We start from the raw sequence: 13,743 nt of genomic DNA, 5'->3' as shown, positions 1-13,743 counted from the left end.
ACTGAACTTGAGAGAGGTAAAATCACTTGCCAAAGGTCATTCAGAGGTTTAGCCAGGTTTTGAATCCAAGTGGTCTGGCTCTAGAGTTTGTGCTCTTATGTCTATTCGCTGATCAGAACAATATGGACAACTATAAATAATAGCTGTCTTCGTGTATGATAGGTTAACATGATTCTGCATGTTTATTTACTTCAAACCAATAACATAATACAGAAAGCCCATTTGCCTTTAGTTTGTATGTATCTTCCATAAATATTTTCCAAGTTTCATTTTAGTAGTAGTTTTTTTATTTACTGCATCACTTTATCTATTTCCTCCTAATAGCTGGGAATCATTCCTTGTCTCCTACTCCCTGCAAATCTTTATTTTCAGAAGCAGTCCTACTTACAAAACGCTAGAGTTTTATTATATGTAGAGGACTAAATAATTTTGATAGAGACCTATTTTATAAGGGCAAAAATTCATCTTTTCTTAATATATGTATATTTCATATACTGCTCAAGAAAAATGTTATATAAATTCATTTACCCATAAATAAGTCACGACCAAAGGTAATCTAGTACATGAACTCATTGGTAAAGGGAGACAGAAACTGAAATTACTACTGTTGTTACAAAATTAGAGTATTATTATATTTACTATATAACACTACACTAGTTCAGCAAGTACAGTCAGCTCCTTACTGCCTACACAGGTATTTAAAAGTTTTTATAATAATATATAATCACATTAGAAAACAACAAAAAAATAAAGGATAAAAATCATCTACTGTCACCAACTTCACAAAACCAACTATTAGAATTCTGGTAAGTTTTCTTCTTGAGTTTTTCCATTAAAAGTTTTTTTTTTTTTTTTTAAACATAGCTATTATAATTAATTTATATATGTGCTTCTTTTTTAGTTTGTCTTTTCCACTTAGAGCATATGTATTTTCACATGCTGTTATGTAACCTACAAATAATTTTTAGTAGCTGCGTCATTCTCTAGAGTAGATATAGATAAAACACAGTTGGTTTGGCAACCCCCTTATTGTTGGCAATATGCATGAGCTTCTGATAATGGTGAACACAGAGCCAACTACATGAGAAATTAAGGTGGGGAACACGTAGTCTTTTGGGACTAGTTCGTTAGATATTTTAATTCAGAATCTCATACCTTTCAAATACAAAGCAGATTGAGACAAATTTTTCTGTTAACAATAGCCAAGGTGTCTTTCAAACCTGAACTCAGCCTAGAAGGTACTTCAACTACCACAGTTATGAATAAAATCTAACAGATCTAATTATTAAATACAAAATTGTTAGAACAAGTGAGAAAGGAAAAAAAATGTCATTTATATAAGAATAGGCTTACTAATCACAAAATATTTTTGTTGAGATGTATTAAAGATACTGAATTTCCAGAAAGGGACACATCAAGTAGGATTGAAAATGAGCATTCCAAGGAGATTCATCATAGACCTGCTAGTGCAGCCCTCTTCTGCTCAGATGAACAGAGGAGCACCTGGAAATCCCCATTTCCACTCTTTTATTCCCATGACAGATTTCAGCATGAGCATGATACAAGGCCAAATCAATCTTAGTCTTCCATCGCAGACTTTAGGACCCTTGATGAACAGAATGGCCTCAGAGAAGCCCCAGCTATATCCTTTTATCAACATGGATAAATGATTCCAGCATAAACTTGGTAACATAGAATCTAGCTGTTCCCAGCGAGTATAACTCTACTTTTCTCCTCATCTTCTACTGTCTCTATAATTGCATTTTGGATTTATTTAAAACAGCTATTGATTGCCACATATTATTGTCAAAAACCTACTCAAAAAACCTTCCCATAATAAAAGTGGAGGTTACCATTTCTTCTCTTTCCTTTTTTTTTTTTTTTTGAGACAGGGTTTCACTCTTGTTGCCCAGGCTAGACTGCTGTGGCGTGATCTGGGTTCACTGCAGCCTCAACCTTCCCAGGTTCAAGTGATCCTCCTACCTCAGCCTCCTGAGTAGCTGAGACTATAGGTGCATGCCACCATGCCTAATTTTTGTATTTTTTGTAGAGATGGGGTTTCACCATGTTGCGCAGGCTGGTCATGAACTCCTGGATCAAGCAATCTGCCCACCTGAGCATCTGAAGTGCTAGGATCACAGGCATGAGCCATTGTGCTGGGAATAATTTCAAATCGAGGTCAAATGCCTTTGGCCTATGGTCATTCCAAATTATAAATAAGCTGAGAACATAAGATACAGAGTGAGAGATAAGAACTAAATACAAGTAGATGGAAATTAAAAAAAAAAAAAAGTCCTTTTTCTAAGGCAGTATTGTGCCCTGGAGTAAACAGGGAAAATGCAGCTTGTTTTATAGAGGTGTTATATAAACATATAGAGATTTATTTATATCAATTGGATTTCACTAAATTACTCTGAAATATGTATTTGCTTTTATTTAATAACATATTCTGTTAAAAATGCATGACTGTACAAACATCAATTGCATTTCTGTACACTAACAATGAACAATCCAAAGAAGAAAGAAGACAATTGTATGTATAACAGTATCAAAAAAGAATAAAATACTAAGAATATACTTAGCCAAGGAGGTGAAAGACTTATATACTGAAAACTACAAATATTGTTGAGAAGAAATTAAAGAACACACAAATGGAAAGACATCCCATGTTCATGGATTAGAAGAGAATATTTTTAAGACATCAATACTACCCAAACAATCTATAGATTTAATGTAATCCCTATCAACATTCAATGGTGTCTCTTGCAGAATTAGAAAAATCTATGCTAAGATTCATATGGAATCTTGAAGGACCCAAAATAGACAAAATAATCTTGAAAAAGAGGAACAAAGTTGGAGGTCTTAAACTTCCTGATTTCAAAACTTGTAAAGCTATAGTAATCAAAACAATGTGGTACTAGCATAAAGACAGACATACCATTGAAACAGAATAGAAAGCCCAGAAATTAACGCTTGTATATATAGTCACAGTATCTTCAACAAGGATGCCAAGACGACTCAAAGGGGACAGGATGGTCTTTTCAAAAATGATTTTGGGGAAACAATAACCACACATAAAAGAATGAAGTTGTACCCTGACCTTACAGCATATATAAAAATCAATGCAAATGGATAACAGGCCTAAACATAAGAGCTAAAACTACACAACTCTTAGAAGAAAACACAGGGGAATAGATTTGTGAGATGGGTCTTGGCAATGGTTTCTTGGATATGACACCAAAACACAGGCAACAGGAGTAAAAATAAACTCAACTACAGCGAAATTAAAAACTTCTGTGTATCAAAGGATATAATCAACAAGTAAAACCTAGGGAATGGGAGAAAATATTTGCAATATTGCATATAACTGATAAAGGGGTAATATTCAGAAGCATAAAGAACTCCTACAACTCAACAACAAAAATCAAACAACCCAAAATAAAAACGGGTAAAAGACTGAAATAGACATTTCTGAAAGGAAGATAAACAAATAGCCAAAAAGCACATGAAGATGTTGAACATCACTAATGACTAGGAAAATGTAACTCAAAACCATGATGAGATACTGCCTCACATCCATTAGGATGGCTACTATTAAAATAATAATAATAATAATAATAGTAATAATAATATGTTGGCAAAGAAGTGTATAAACCAGAACACTAGGTCCTGTTGGTGGGAAGTAAAATGGTGCAGCTGTTGTGGAAAACCTTATGGCATTTTCTCAAAAAATTAAAAATAGAATTACCATATAGCAATTCCACTTTTGGATATATACCTATCCAAAATAACTGAAAGCAGGGTTTTGAAGAAGTATTTGTTCACCCACATTCATAGCAGCATTATTCACAACAGCCAAAAGGTGGAAGCAACCCAAGTATCCATGATGGATGCATAGATAAGGAAAATGTGGCATATACATATAATGGAAATTTACCCCTATAAAGGAAGGAAATTCTAACACATGCCACTGTATGGATGAAGACATTATGCTAAATGAGATCAGTCACAAAATGACAAATACTGCATGATTCAAGTTATATCAGGTACTCATAGTAGTCAAATTCATAAAGACAGAAAAGTAAAATGGTGGTAGCCAAGGTCTGTGGGGAAGGAAAATTGGTGAGCTATTGTTTTCTGGGTACGGTTTTGGTTTTGCAAGACGAAAAGAATTCTGGAAATTGGTGTCATCACAATGTGAATGAATTTTACACTAGTGAAGTATACATTTAAAATGGTTAAGGTGGTGAATTTTATGTTATGTGTATTTTACTAACAATTTAAAAAACATATACTGCTATATGCTATTCCAAGCTATAGATTTACAAAAGATTATTTTACCAGTCTCCTATTGAAGAATATTTTAAAATTCTAGCAGTAAATACTCTGGAGAAAATAATATGAACTATAATAAAAATGAGATATATTATTAAAAAATTACTGTTACCAATATATCTTAGAGGTGTTTTGGGAAAGCAGAAATGAATACTATTAATAAATGAAACCCTGGTATAACATTATAAGGCAATTTCCCCTGCAATGGACTGAACTGTAAACTCTAAGCAAGTTCAGTATAGAAAATCTGACACAAAATAAGTATCAGCTATGCAAAATTTGGACTAATGCTTTTTTGGCCCTTTCCCTTTTAATTGATTATAAATAGTTACATTCTATAATAAATTATTTCAAAGGCATTAGGGATGAGCTTATAAAATTCACAATGGTAATCATGGTGAATAACAAAATTGAGAGTATTATTACATGTTTAAGTACTTGAGGTTAAAGAGTATACATATATGAAAACTTTGAAAGTAAATACCCTTTACCTTTTGCTGAAATTCATCTTTAGTTTGACCCGTGTTTTCTTCCATGTGCAAATTTCTGGAAACTTCCTCAGAAATTTTCAATTTTAGTTTGTTAATTGTTTCTTCATGTTGTTTCAAAGACTCAAGAGCGTTTCGTAATTGTTCTTGAGTATCTATGTTCTTTGTTAGAGAAATAAAAAAAAATTTCCATTAGAATATGAAACAAAATTATTTTATAGCTATTACATAATCATAAATAATAAATGACGGCTTCTGCAATGTTTCTAGGAGTCCAATTTTTCAAAGTTTAATCATTCAAAACCTTACCATGTTTACAGTATCGTGAATATCACTTTTGAGTTGGTCCCTCTCAATTTGCAAGCTCTCTTGGAGTTGTTTTAGGTCATCTTTTTCTTGAGTTAAAGTTTTTACTTCTTCTAAGGTTTGCTGCAGTGTCTCAGTAATCAGTGTTTTCTCCCTTTCTACAGTTTGCAGCCTAGAATCTCTATTTTCCAATTGTTCCTTCAGCTGTTCCATCTCATTTAATCTTTCTTGAACTTCACATGTTTTCTCCTGAAGTTCTTGGGTCTTGTAAGAAAGCTTTAAAAAAGAAAAAGTAAATGTCACACAGTAAAAGCAGAGGAGTCTGAGGCATACATCTATACAGAAACCAAAACCCCAGAAGACTAAGGAGCATTTCTCAAAATGGCATCTTGTACCAACCTCGGTCTTCAAAGCATCCAAACTGGAATCAAATTTTTGTGCTTCCTTAGAGAGATTAACTATTTCCTGATTCATTCTCTCATTCTCCTCAATGACCATCTTATACTTTTGCTCAAAGTCCTTATGAAGGGTTTTGAAATTTTGGAATTCTTGTTCAGCGCTTTTATAATTCAACTGGGTAGTTGCTAGGTCGTCTTTTGTTTTCCCAATTTCTTCAAGTAAACCTTGAACTCTACTCTCCTTATGAACTACTTCAGAAAACAATTTATTTTTTTCTGATGTTATTATATGGAGCTCTTCAGATTTGTCATGTATCTATGAAAAAGAAACAAAATTTAGGAATGTTAGCAATATATGATTCACTGAAGCAATTTTTAGGAAAAAAACTTTCTCTGCAAAAGGAGAAATTATTTACATTGAGCAAAAATTTGACTGAGGAAAGGCAATATATTAGTACTCTTATTGTCACTTTTCTCTAACTCAGCTTGTTTAATCTTCAATATTTTATTTTCTAATCTCTTTGTATACTAGTAAGGCCCGCATGGAGAACAGTCAGTAAAGGTACATAATCAAGATGTCTTTATTTTCTTACCTATTCATTCTAAAGTGTTTTCTAACTTTATCAAGTGGCAGGCATTTCTCAGAATTTGACATTTTTTTTTTTTTCTTCCCTAAAGGCTTTGAATGCCTCCCAGATTTCCAAAAAAACTTAATCAATGAATAATTTAAGAAATGTTTAATTATTTAAAATTATTATTTAAGAAGTATCTTAACTTTCAGGTATGGCCCATGGGGGGAAAAAAAGTATTACTTAAGTAATAAATAATTAGATAATTTAAATAACATATATCTTGTATATTAACAGTTTAATCACTGTGAAAGATAAGGGCAGAGGAGATGAGAAAAAAAAAGAGATAAAGGAGAGACAAAGTAAAGAGGGACAATACAGCATAGTAGCGACAACCACGGGTTTAGGGGGCAGATTTGTGTGGCTCAACTATTAGTTTGAGAACAGGTTATTGGGGCTAAAAAACAGTATCCACTTTTGAAGAGTTTATAAGACAAGTAAATGAAATGTTTTTCAAGTTCTTTAGCATGTTTGCCATACAGTAAGTACTCAAATTTTTGCCATTTTTCTTTTAGACAAGTAGAAGGACTAGCAGGCCATAGATTTACAGAATCACTTATCCACCTGCAAGGTTTGCATTAACTCTAAAACTCTGTCAAGCTCATTACTGTCTTTTATTCAGTATAATGATATGACTACTACCAAAAAAAAATGGTAAAGACTAAGGGTGGGCCTTAATATTGTATAAATGCAACGTCTGAGGACTACAGAAATGGCTGCTACATGGATTATATTACTAAGTATAGTGTTAAGTACACCTTGAAAAAATATATTTTTTCAATCTAGTAGCATAAGAACAAATCAGAAGATGAATTATATTCACTTTTTTGCTGACTAGTCAAATGTTTACAGCATCTCTTGCCTGCTAGTTTAAAATAAATTATATCAAAATATTTAAGGCACTATTATCGCAAAGGTTTTTATTTTAAAATAAAGGATAAGTGCTTATAAATGTGTTTACCTCTTTCTTCAGCCTTTCTACTTCAGAAGGTAAAGATTTCAATTCCGAAAGTAAATTGACTTCTTTCTGCAAAGCTTCATTTTCCTCAACTTCTTTATTCAGTTCTTTCTGAAGATCAGTCATTTTTCTTTCTAATTCCAAATTACACAGCAGATCTACAAAGTTTTGGTAAGTTATATAAAGATGCAATGTTGGCAAACAGGTAATTTAATTTTTAATAGCCCTTGAATCACCTTTTTAGGATCAGGTAAAGCTTATTTGAAAAATAATCCTTTATGATTGGAAACCCATGGAAATCTTTATAAATATTAATACCAAATGACACTAAAGCCTAACATTGAGTTATTAAAAAATCAGAGTATAATGAATTTTTAATCATTGAAATGTGCTTGTCAAATTGTTTAGGTAACATTTCTAGAGGAAGTCAAATTTGAAAAAAGATGTTTAAAATTACAAAATACCTTTTGGAACTTTGCCATCTATAAGGGAGGTGAGTTTTGTTATCTCATTAAAAGCAGATTGTAATTCTTTCTCCAGATCAACTTGCATTTTCTTTTTTGCCTCCAACTGGCTTTGATATAACCGAATATCATTTTCCATTTGCTTGTATGTACTTGCAAGTTCTTTCTATTGAGAGGAACACTGTGAATGCACAAAACTGTACTGATCATTACAACTACTTTATTATAAATATTACAAAAAATACTTACTATTTTCTCCTTCAGCTCCAAATTTTCACTTCTAAGAAAGGCTGATTCTCTCTTGGCGTCAAGGGCTACAGTTTCAGCATCAAAGAGAGTCTGTTTCATTTGTTTTGGGTCTTCAATGCTTTCCTAGATAGATGACGAAAGGGGTTCAGTGAAATCCAATTTTCACAGCGTTGGAAAATACTTAAGATGTATATAAATGTTAATACTAGCTAACCAAAAAGTGCACAATATGCTAATTACCAAATAAATGAAAAGAAATCATGTTTTCCTAATAAAAGTACTTTAAAAAAATTCTGGCCACGGTTTTCAAATTATATAAGCAATGTATCAAACTACCATTATTTAGATGTATTTTGTTTAAAGGTTAACATAACTGTTGTTCCATGAGGCTGTTGAAGTTCTCTATGTATTTTTATTTTGAGTTATTCTCTCTAACACATGATAGGTAAGTAGTTAACAGTTAAAGATATTAACCCACAAATTGAAAAAGGAAAAAGACAAATGATCTAATAGAAAAACAGAGAAAAGATATGAACAAGAAACTCACAGATGAGAAAATGCAAATGAAAAATACATGAAAAAAATTTATAACCTCATTTCTAAAGAGAAGTGGCATTTTAATATGACTTTAGCTTATATGAAATCCATGATATGTCCTTGGAAAAAATTTAATAAATACATGAATGAATAAGGAAAAATAATAATTTTTAAAAAGTGGGCAGTTCTGCTTGCCACTCTATGAACAGACATTCCAGAATATATGAAAATGCATACCTATACATGGCTTCAGAATAAAGTGGTATTAACCCATTAAAAAAAATCGTCTGTCACAAATAGAAGGCAACAAAAGAATAGAAGGTAACAAAAACTAAAAAACTCAATTAAAAACAGAAGAACAGAAACTAATCTTTTAAAAGTTCCAGCTAGAAACTGTTACCTTAAAAAAGAAAAGGTATTAAAAACTGGAACCAAACATACTTTCTTGAAGTAATCAGTTATATTGAAAGGAAAGTGAAAAGAGATTAAATGACATCAGCATCCAATGTTATAAATAACAATAATCTTTTATCAACTAAATCTTATGTTATAAACTAAATCTTATGTTAAGATTTAGTTGATAAATCAAGCCAAGATTTTATATCAACTAAAATCATCTAGAGCTATAAAATCATGAAAAATATCCAAGTTTAAATGTTTAAGATCTTGACTATATACCACTGCATGGATTTATATAAAAATATTGAAAAAAATTCAGAATTTTAAAAATTTTCTGATTATTATTATTTTTTTTTTTGGGAGATAGGGTCTTGCTCTGTGCCCAGTCTGGAGTGCAGTGGCATGATCTTGGCTCATTGCAGCCTCAACTTCCCAGGCTCAAGTAATCCTGCCACCTCAGTCACCTTGGGAACTGGCTGCCCATGCCTGGCTTATTTTTATATATTTTGTAGAGACTAGTCTCATTATATTGCCTAGGCTGGTCTTGAACTCCTGGGCTCAAGTGATCCTCCCACCTTGGCCTCCCCAAGTATTGGGATCACAGTGATGAGCCACTGTGCCTGGCCTACAATTTACTGATTCTTAATGGGAGCCTGTCCTTAACTTCCTTTTATTTATTCAAAGCATGATATGATCAGATTTCTAAAAATATGACTTTATCTCTAAAATGTCAACTATACTAACAGTCCCTATCTCATAGGGTTATTAACAGACTAAATAAAAAAAATATATAAATTTATTACAACGATACCCAGCACAAAGTAGGCCCAGTATAAGCATTTGCTAAGATGATAGTATGCTATATATAACAATGTGATTATACAATAAAATAAGCCTGATTTTTACCAATGAGTATGACAAGTCCATTTTTATATTTTCTAGCTTTTGAGATGCTATGTATTCCTGTAGCTTCTTAATCTTGTCTTCCTGTTCTCTAAGCAGCTCTACTTTAGAACTTAGTTCATTCTAAAAGAATCAAAGGAGAGAGAAACAATTTAGAATCCGATTTGAAGTTTAAGGGATTAAAACAGCGTGCGCGCGCGCACAGACACACACACACACACACACACACACACACACAAAAGTTTAAATTTATAGTAAAATTCAAAGTCATATTTTAAAAACATAATTTCTCTATTTCTGAAATAATGTTTTATGTTGCATATTTTATAGTTCTAATTGCTTATCAATAGAAATACCAACATGAATGCTCACCTCAAGATCTTGATTATATACTTCTGCATGCTTAACTAAATTCTTTAAGTTCGAAATTTCATGAATTAGTTGCATCTGTAAGAGCATGTGAACAGGTAACAGAGCAAAACAATAGTTAATAAAGCAAAGCCCCCACCGCCCCAAAATAGGCACTGATTCACTGCCTCAGAATCACCCAACAGTTAGAAAGGACTGAGAGATCAATTTTTCAAGCTATCACAGCAAAGCACCTCATTATTTAAAAATACTAGAAATATCACCCAAAACATATCAAAAAGCAAATAAATTAAAAAAAAAAACCTCAGCATGCCCCCCACCCCCTGCCTTCAAGTAGCTATATCATCTGTTAATAAAGCTACAATAATGTCTGCAGCAAATTAGTATGCATCACTTAGAGGAGAGGGAGTAAAGTGGTAATCTAACATTAAAAAATGTGCTTTTACTAGATTTTTGTTTTCAGTCAGTTAAGTATAGAAATGCATTAATTTTATAAGGTTTTTTTTTTTTTTTTCCCAAAAAGTATTCATCTGGCTCTATATTAGTGTACTTTGTAATGAGTTCTGATTTGGAATCTAGGTTTGATTAGGGTAGTTTCATGCAGTGCCTTTACAATATTACTACTTTTCACCAGTTACACAGGAATGGAATTTCAACTATTACCTTGATTTATTCCAGAGGAAATATTGTATTCCATTATATTATTCAATCACATAAAAACATAAAGGTAGTAGTATTTTTATTGAGGTTTCCTTTCTACCAAAATATCTGTAGCATTAAATATCTGAGTACCAAAAAGTTTGTTCAAAACAAGTAAACCACACATAACCAAGATAAACTTTTTCCCTTAGAACTATTTAATCTTCATAATCAGATGAGTACTTACAGAGCAAAAGCAATTCTAATAGTATTTAAGGGGCTTGAGAATAGTATCTTATTTAAATATTTCCTGGATGTTTAACTGAGTCCTGACTAGTTTTAAATTTCAGGTTAGTGCAAGTGTTGACACTCCTGTTTTAGGTCAGTGCTATCCAAGAGAAACATAGTATCAGACACATGTAATTTAAAATTTCAGACTAGTGCAAGTGTTGACACTCCTATTTTAGGTCAGTGCTATCCAAGAGAAACATAGTATCAGACACATGTAATTTAAAATTTCCAAGTAGGCACATTAAACATAAAAAGAAAAAGGCAGAATTAACTTTCGATAAAGAAGGATCAAAAATAAATCTTAATTTAAAAAATATTTAGAAGAGATCGGGTACATTCAGGGTAGTAGGGCCTTAGATAATGAAAACATTTAAAGAATACTCATTTAGAAAAGAAAATTTTCCCCCTTTACTGGTTCTTATATATAGAAAATAATTAACTTTTGTAAAAATAAAAGTGTAATGTCCCAATGACATGTTTAAGATGCCGAGCATAAAGTTAAAGTGTGTGAAAAGGAAAAATGATTTAAACATATGATCTGATCAACAACGAATCCATTGTTACATGTGAAAATATTGCAGATTTAAATGGTAATTGTCAGTAGGTGAAATAAAATATTTAACTTAAATCTCCAGGTAGTAAAAATTATAAAATTAAATACACCAAGATAAATAGGTAGATGGTAAAGATTTTTCTTATCTCTCAAGTATGATGATACTTGACATTTTTCATTCTCCCTCTAAAACATACTATTTAAGCATTTCATGTCACTATATTCCCACTAGAAAGTTATCTACAGCTTTGGTGATTTTTGACAAAAATTTTATGAAAACCATGTCCTAAGGCTATAATTTGACTTTTATTCCTTTTTAGATAATCCTGCCCCAAGATGTAGGTTTTCAAACATATTTTGCTATATACACATAGACTCCAATTTTTAGATTAACATGACTAGATATTTCAAAACTGTTTTTGAACAGGTTAAGTTTTTATTACATAATCTTTTAGGTAACCTTAAAATTTGTGTCCAATTAAAAATAAAGGGCCTAGCGCAGTGGCTAGCACTTTGGGAGGCCAAGGCGAGCAGATCACTTAAGCCCAGGAGTTTGAGACCAGCCTGGGCAACATGGCAAGACCCCATCTCTATAAAAACTTTTTTTTTTAAATTATGTGTCTATTTAGATTAGAAAGTTGAGCATCGTGTTTAATAAAAAATAGAAAAAGAAATTTAAAAAGAAGGGAGTAGGAGTATTTCTCCCCTCAACTATGATTAAAATGGAAGAAAAATTACATTGTGATACATGTCATATATTCTGTGGTATTTTTGTAATCTCTGTGTTGACTCAATTCAATAAGCTCCAATTTTTCTTATGAACTAAATATATTAATGATGTGAGAAAAATATTAGAAAAATTATTACCACTTATGCCAAAAGTTAGTTTTATGTCATATTATTTTTACATATAAAAAACATACCAAAATTAGATGAAATTTTAAAGTCAGAAGGGACCTTGGTGAGCACCTGGTCTCTGCCTCAAGGGTGGAGAAACATAGGAAGCCCTGAGATTCAATGACTTTCCCAAGGCGTTACCAATAATTCATAATAGGATTGAATCTGCAGTGAGTTTATAAGTGGCAAAACTGGGGCTTAAATCCAGGCAGTTTCACTCTAGAGACCATGCTCTTAATCATGACACAAGGCTACTCCCTTCCATAAAAACTAGTTTTATTAACTCCAATGGTTAAGACATGCATGACATTTTGCACTTCATTAATATGCAGATTTTAAAACAAGCTAAAATGAAACCCTGTGGAGAACTTACAGACTTTTACTTCTTTGGATATAATACCTATGAAATGAAGAAATAATTTTAATTTGTAGGTAAAATGTAAATAATAGCTTTGGCATAGAATTCTTTTTTCCTTTAAAAAGAAAAAAGGGTAAGAAACTAAACAATGATATTGAGGAAAAACAATCATGGCCCTTTGGGCTAGCCACACAGAAGTCTGAAAAGTAGCTGCAAATTAGTTCATCTTTTAACTACATAAAACACTGGGTCTTATTTTTTTCAGAAGGGGGGGGGGGGGGGTCCATGAATTACTTTGCACGTCTGATAACAACTACGGGTTCTTGTTCCAGAAAAATGAATTGAAAAATTCTGGCAAAATAATTTCACAACATCTGTGGCCTCTAGGTTAAGGACATTTTGTACTAAGAACTCCCTTTAACGTTTTGGACAATTTCTGGGTCCCTAAAGTCTGACGGTTTCTGGATTAAGTTCTCTCAATATGTAGCCTACGAAAATAAGGGATGTTTCTAAAAATTCCATTAAAACTATTGAGTATTAATTATACTAGTTTTCACATAACTCTCTCAGACAGAGAAAGGAAAAACAAAATGTACAAAATTAGCTTCTCCGGCTATTCTAATGTTTTAATTATTTAGAAACATAGTTTCCAATGAAAAAGAAATCCATTAATATGTGGCATCCATATATAAAATAGTCATCTAGGTATTAAAATTCATACTAATCTCAGTAGGAAATGGCTATGCTCTAGGCGGCATTTATGGTATGTTCAATAAAATATATTATACAAACTAAAAGGAAACAATTTCAAGACAAATCCCCTGAGAGGCAGATACACCCAACCTTCCCATAGATGCTTTTAATTCCTTCTTCTCTTGCATAAGCCCAAGGGAAACAAATATAATTGAACTATTTTAAAAATATAAATGAAGAAATTATTTCTTAAATTTTCTAAATTGTGTATACATAT

General features: G+C 31.9%; 1 protein-coding gene across 10 annotated transcripts in view; it reads right to left on the bottom strand.

Moving 5' to 3' along the window:
- CENPE (centromere protein E) overlaps positions 1-13,743 on the bottom strand; it is an 83,576-nt gene that overhangs the window by 43,947 nt on the left and 25,886 nt on the right. For all 10 annotated transcript variants that reach the window (XM_032261576.1, XM_032261577.1, XM_032261582.1 and 7 more), the window contains exons 17-24: positions 10,039-10,113; positions 9,670-9,789; positions 7,828-7,950; positions 7,579-7,744; positions 7,118-7,272; positions 5,529-5,843; positions 5,133-5,405; positions 4,827-4,985 (exon numbers count right to left, since the gene is read on the bottom strand). In XM_032261576.1, coding sequence (XP_032117467.1) covers positions 4,827-4,985; positions 5,133-5,405; positions 5,529-5,843; positions 7,118-7,272; positions 7,579-7,744; positions 7,828-7,950; positions 9,670-9,789; positions 10,039-10,113 — 1,386 coding nt within the window. The remainder of the gene's footprint in view (positions 1-4,826; positions 4,986-5,132; positions 5,406-5,528; positions 5,844-7,117; positions 7,273-7,578; positions 7,745-7,827; positions 7,951-9,669; positions 9,790-10,038; positions 10,114-13,743) is intronic.

Source organism: Sapajus apella, unplaced genomic scaffold (assembly GCF_009761245.1).
Source record: "Sapajus apella isolate SASKATOON/1434 unplaced genomic scaffold, GSC_monkey_1.0 scaffold124, whole genome shotgun sequence".
Taxonomy (NCBI): domain Eukaryota; kingdom Metazoa; phylum Chordata; class Mammalia; order Primates; family Cebidae; genus Sapajus; species Sapajus apella.
The sequence above is the reverse complement of the archived record's forward strand: the minus strand, read 5'-3'. Positions and strand labels throughout refer to the sequence as shown.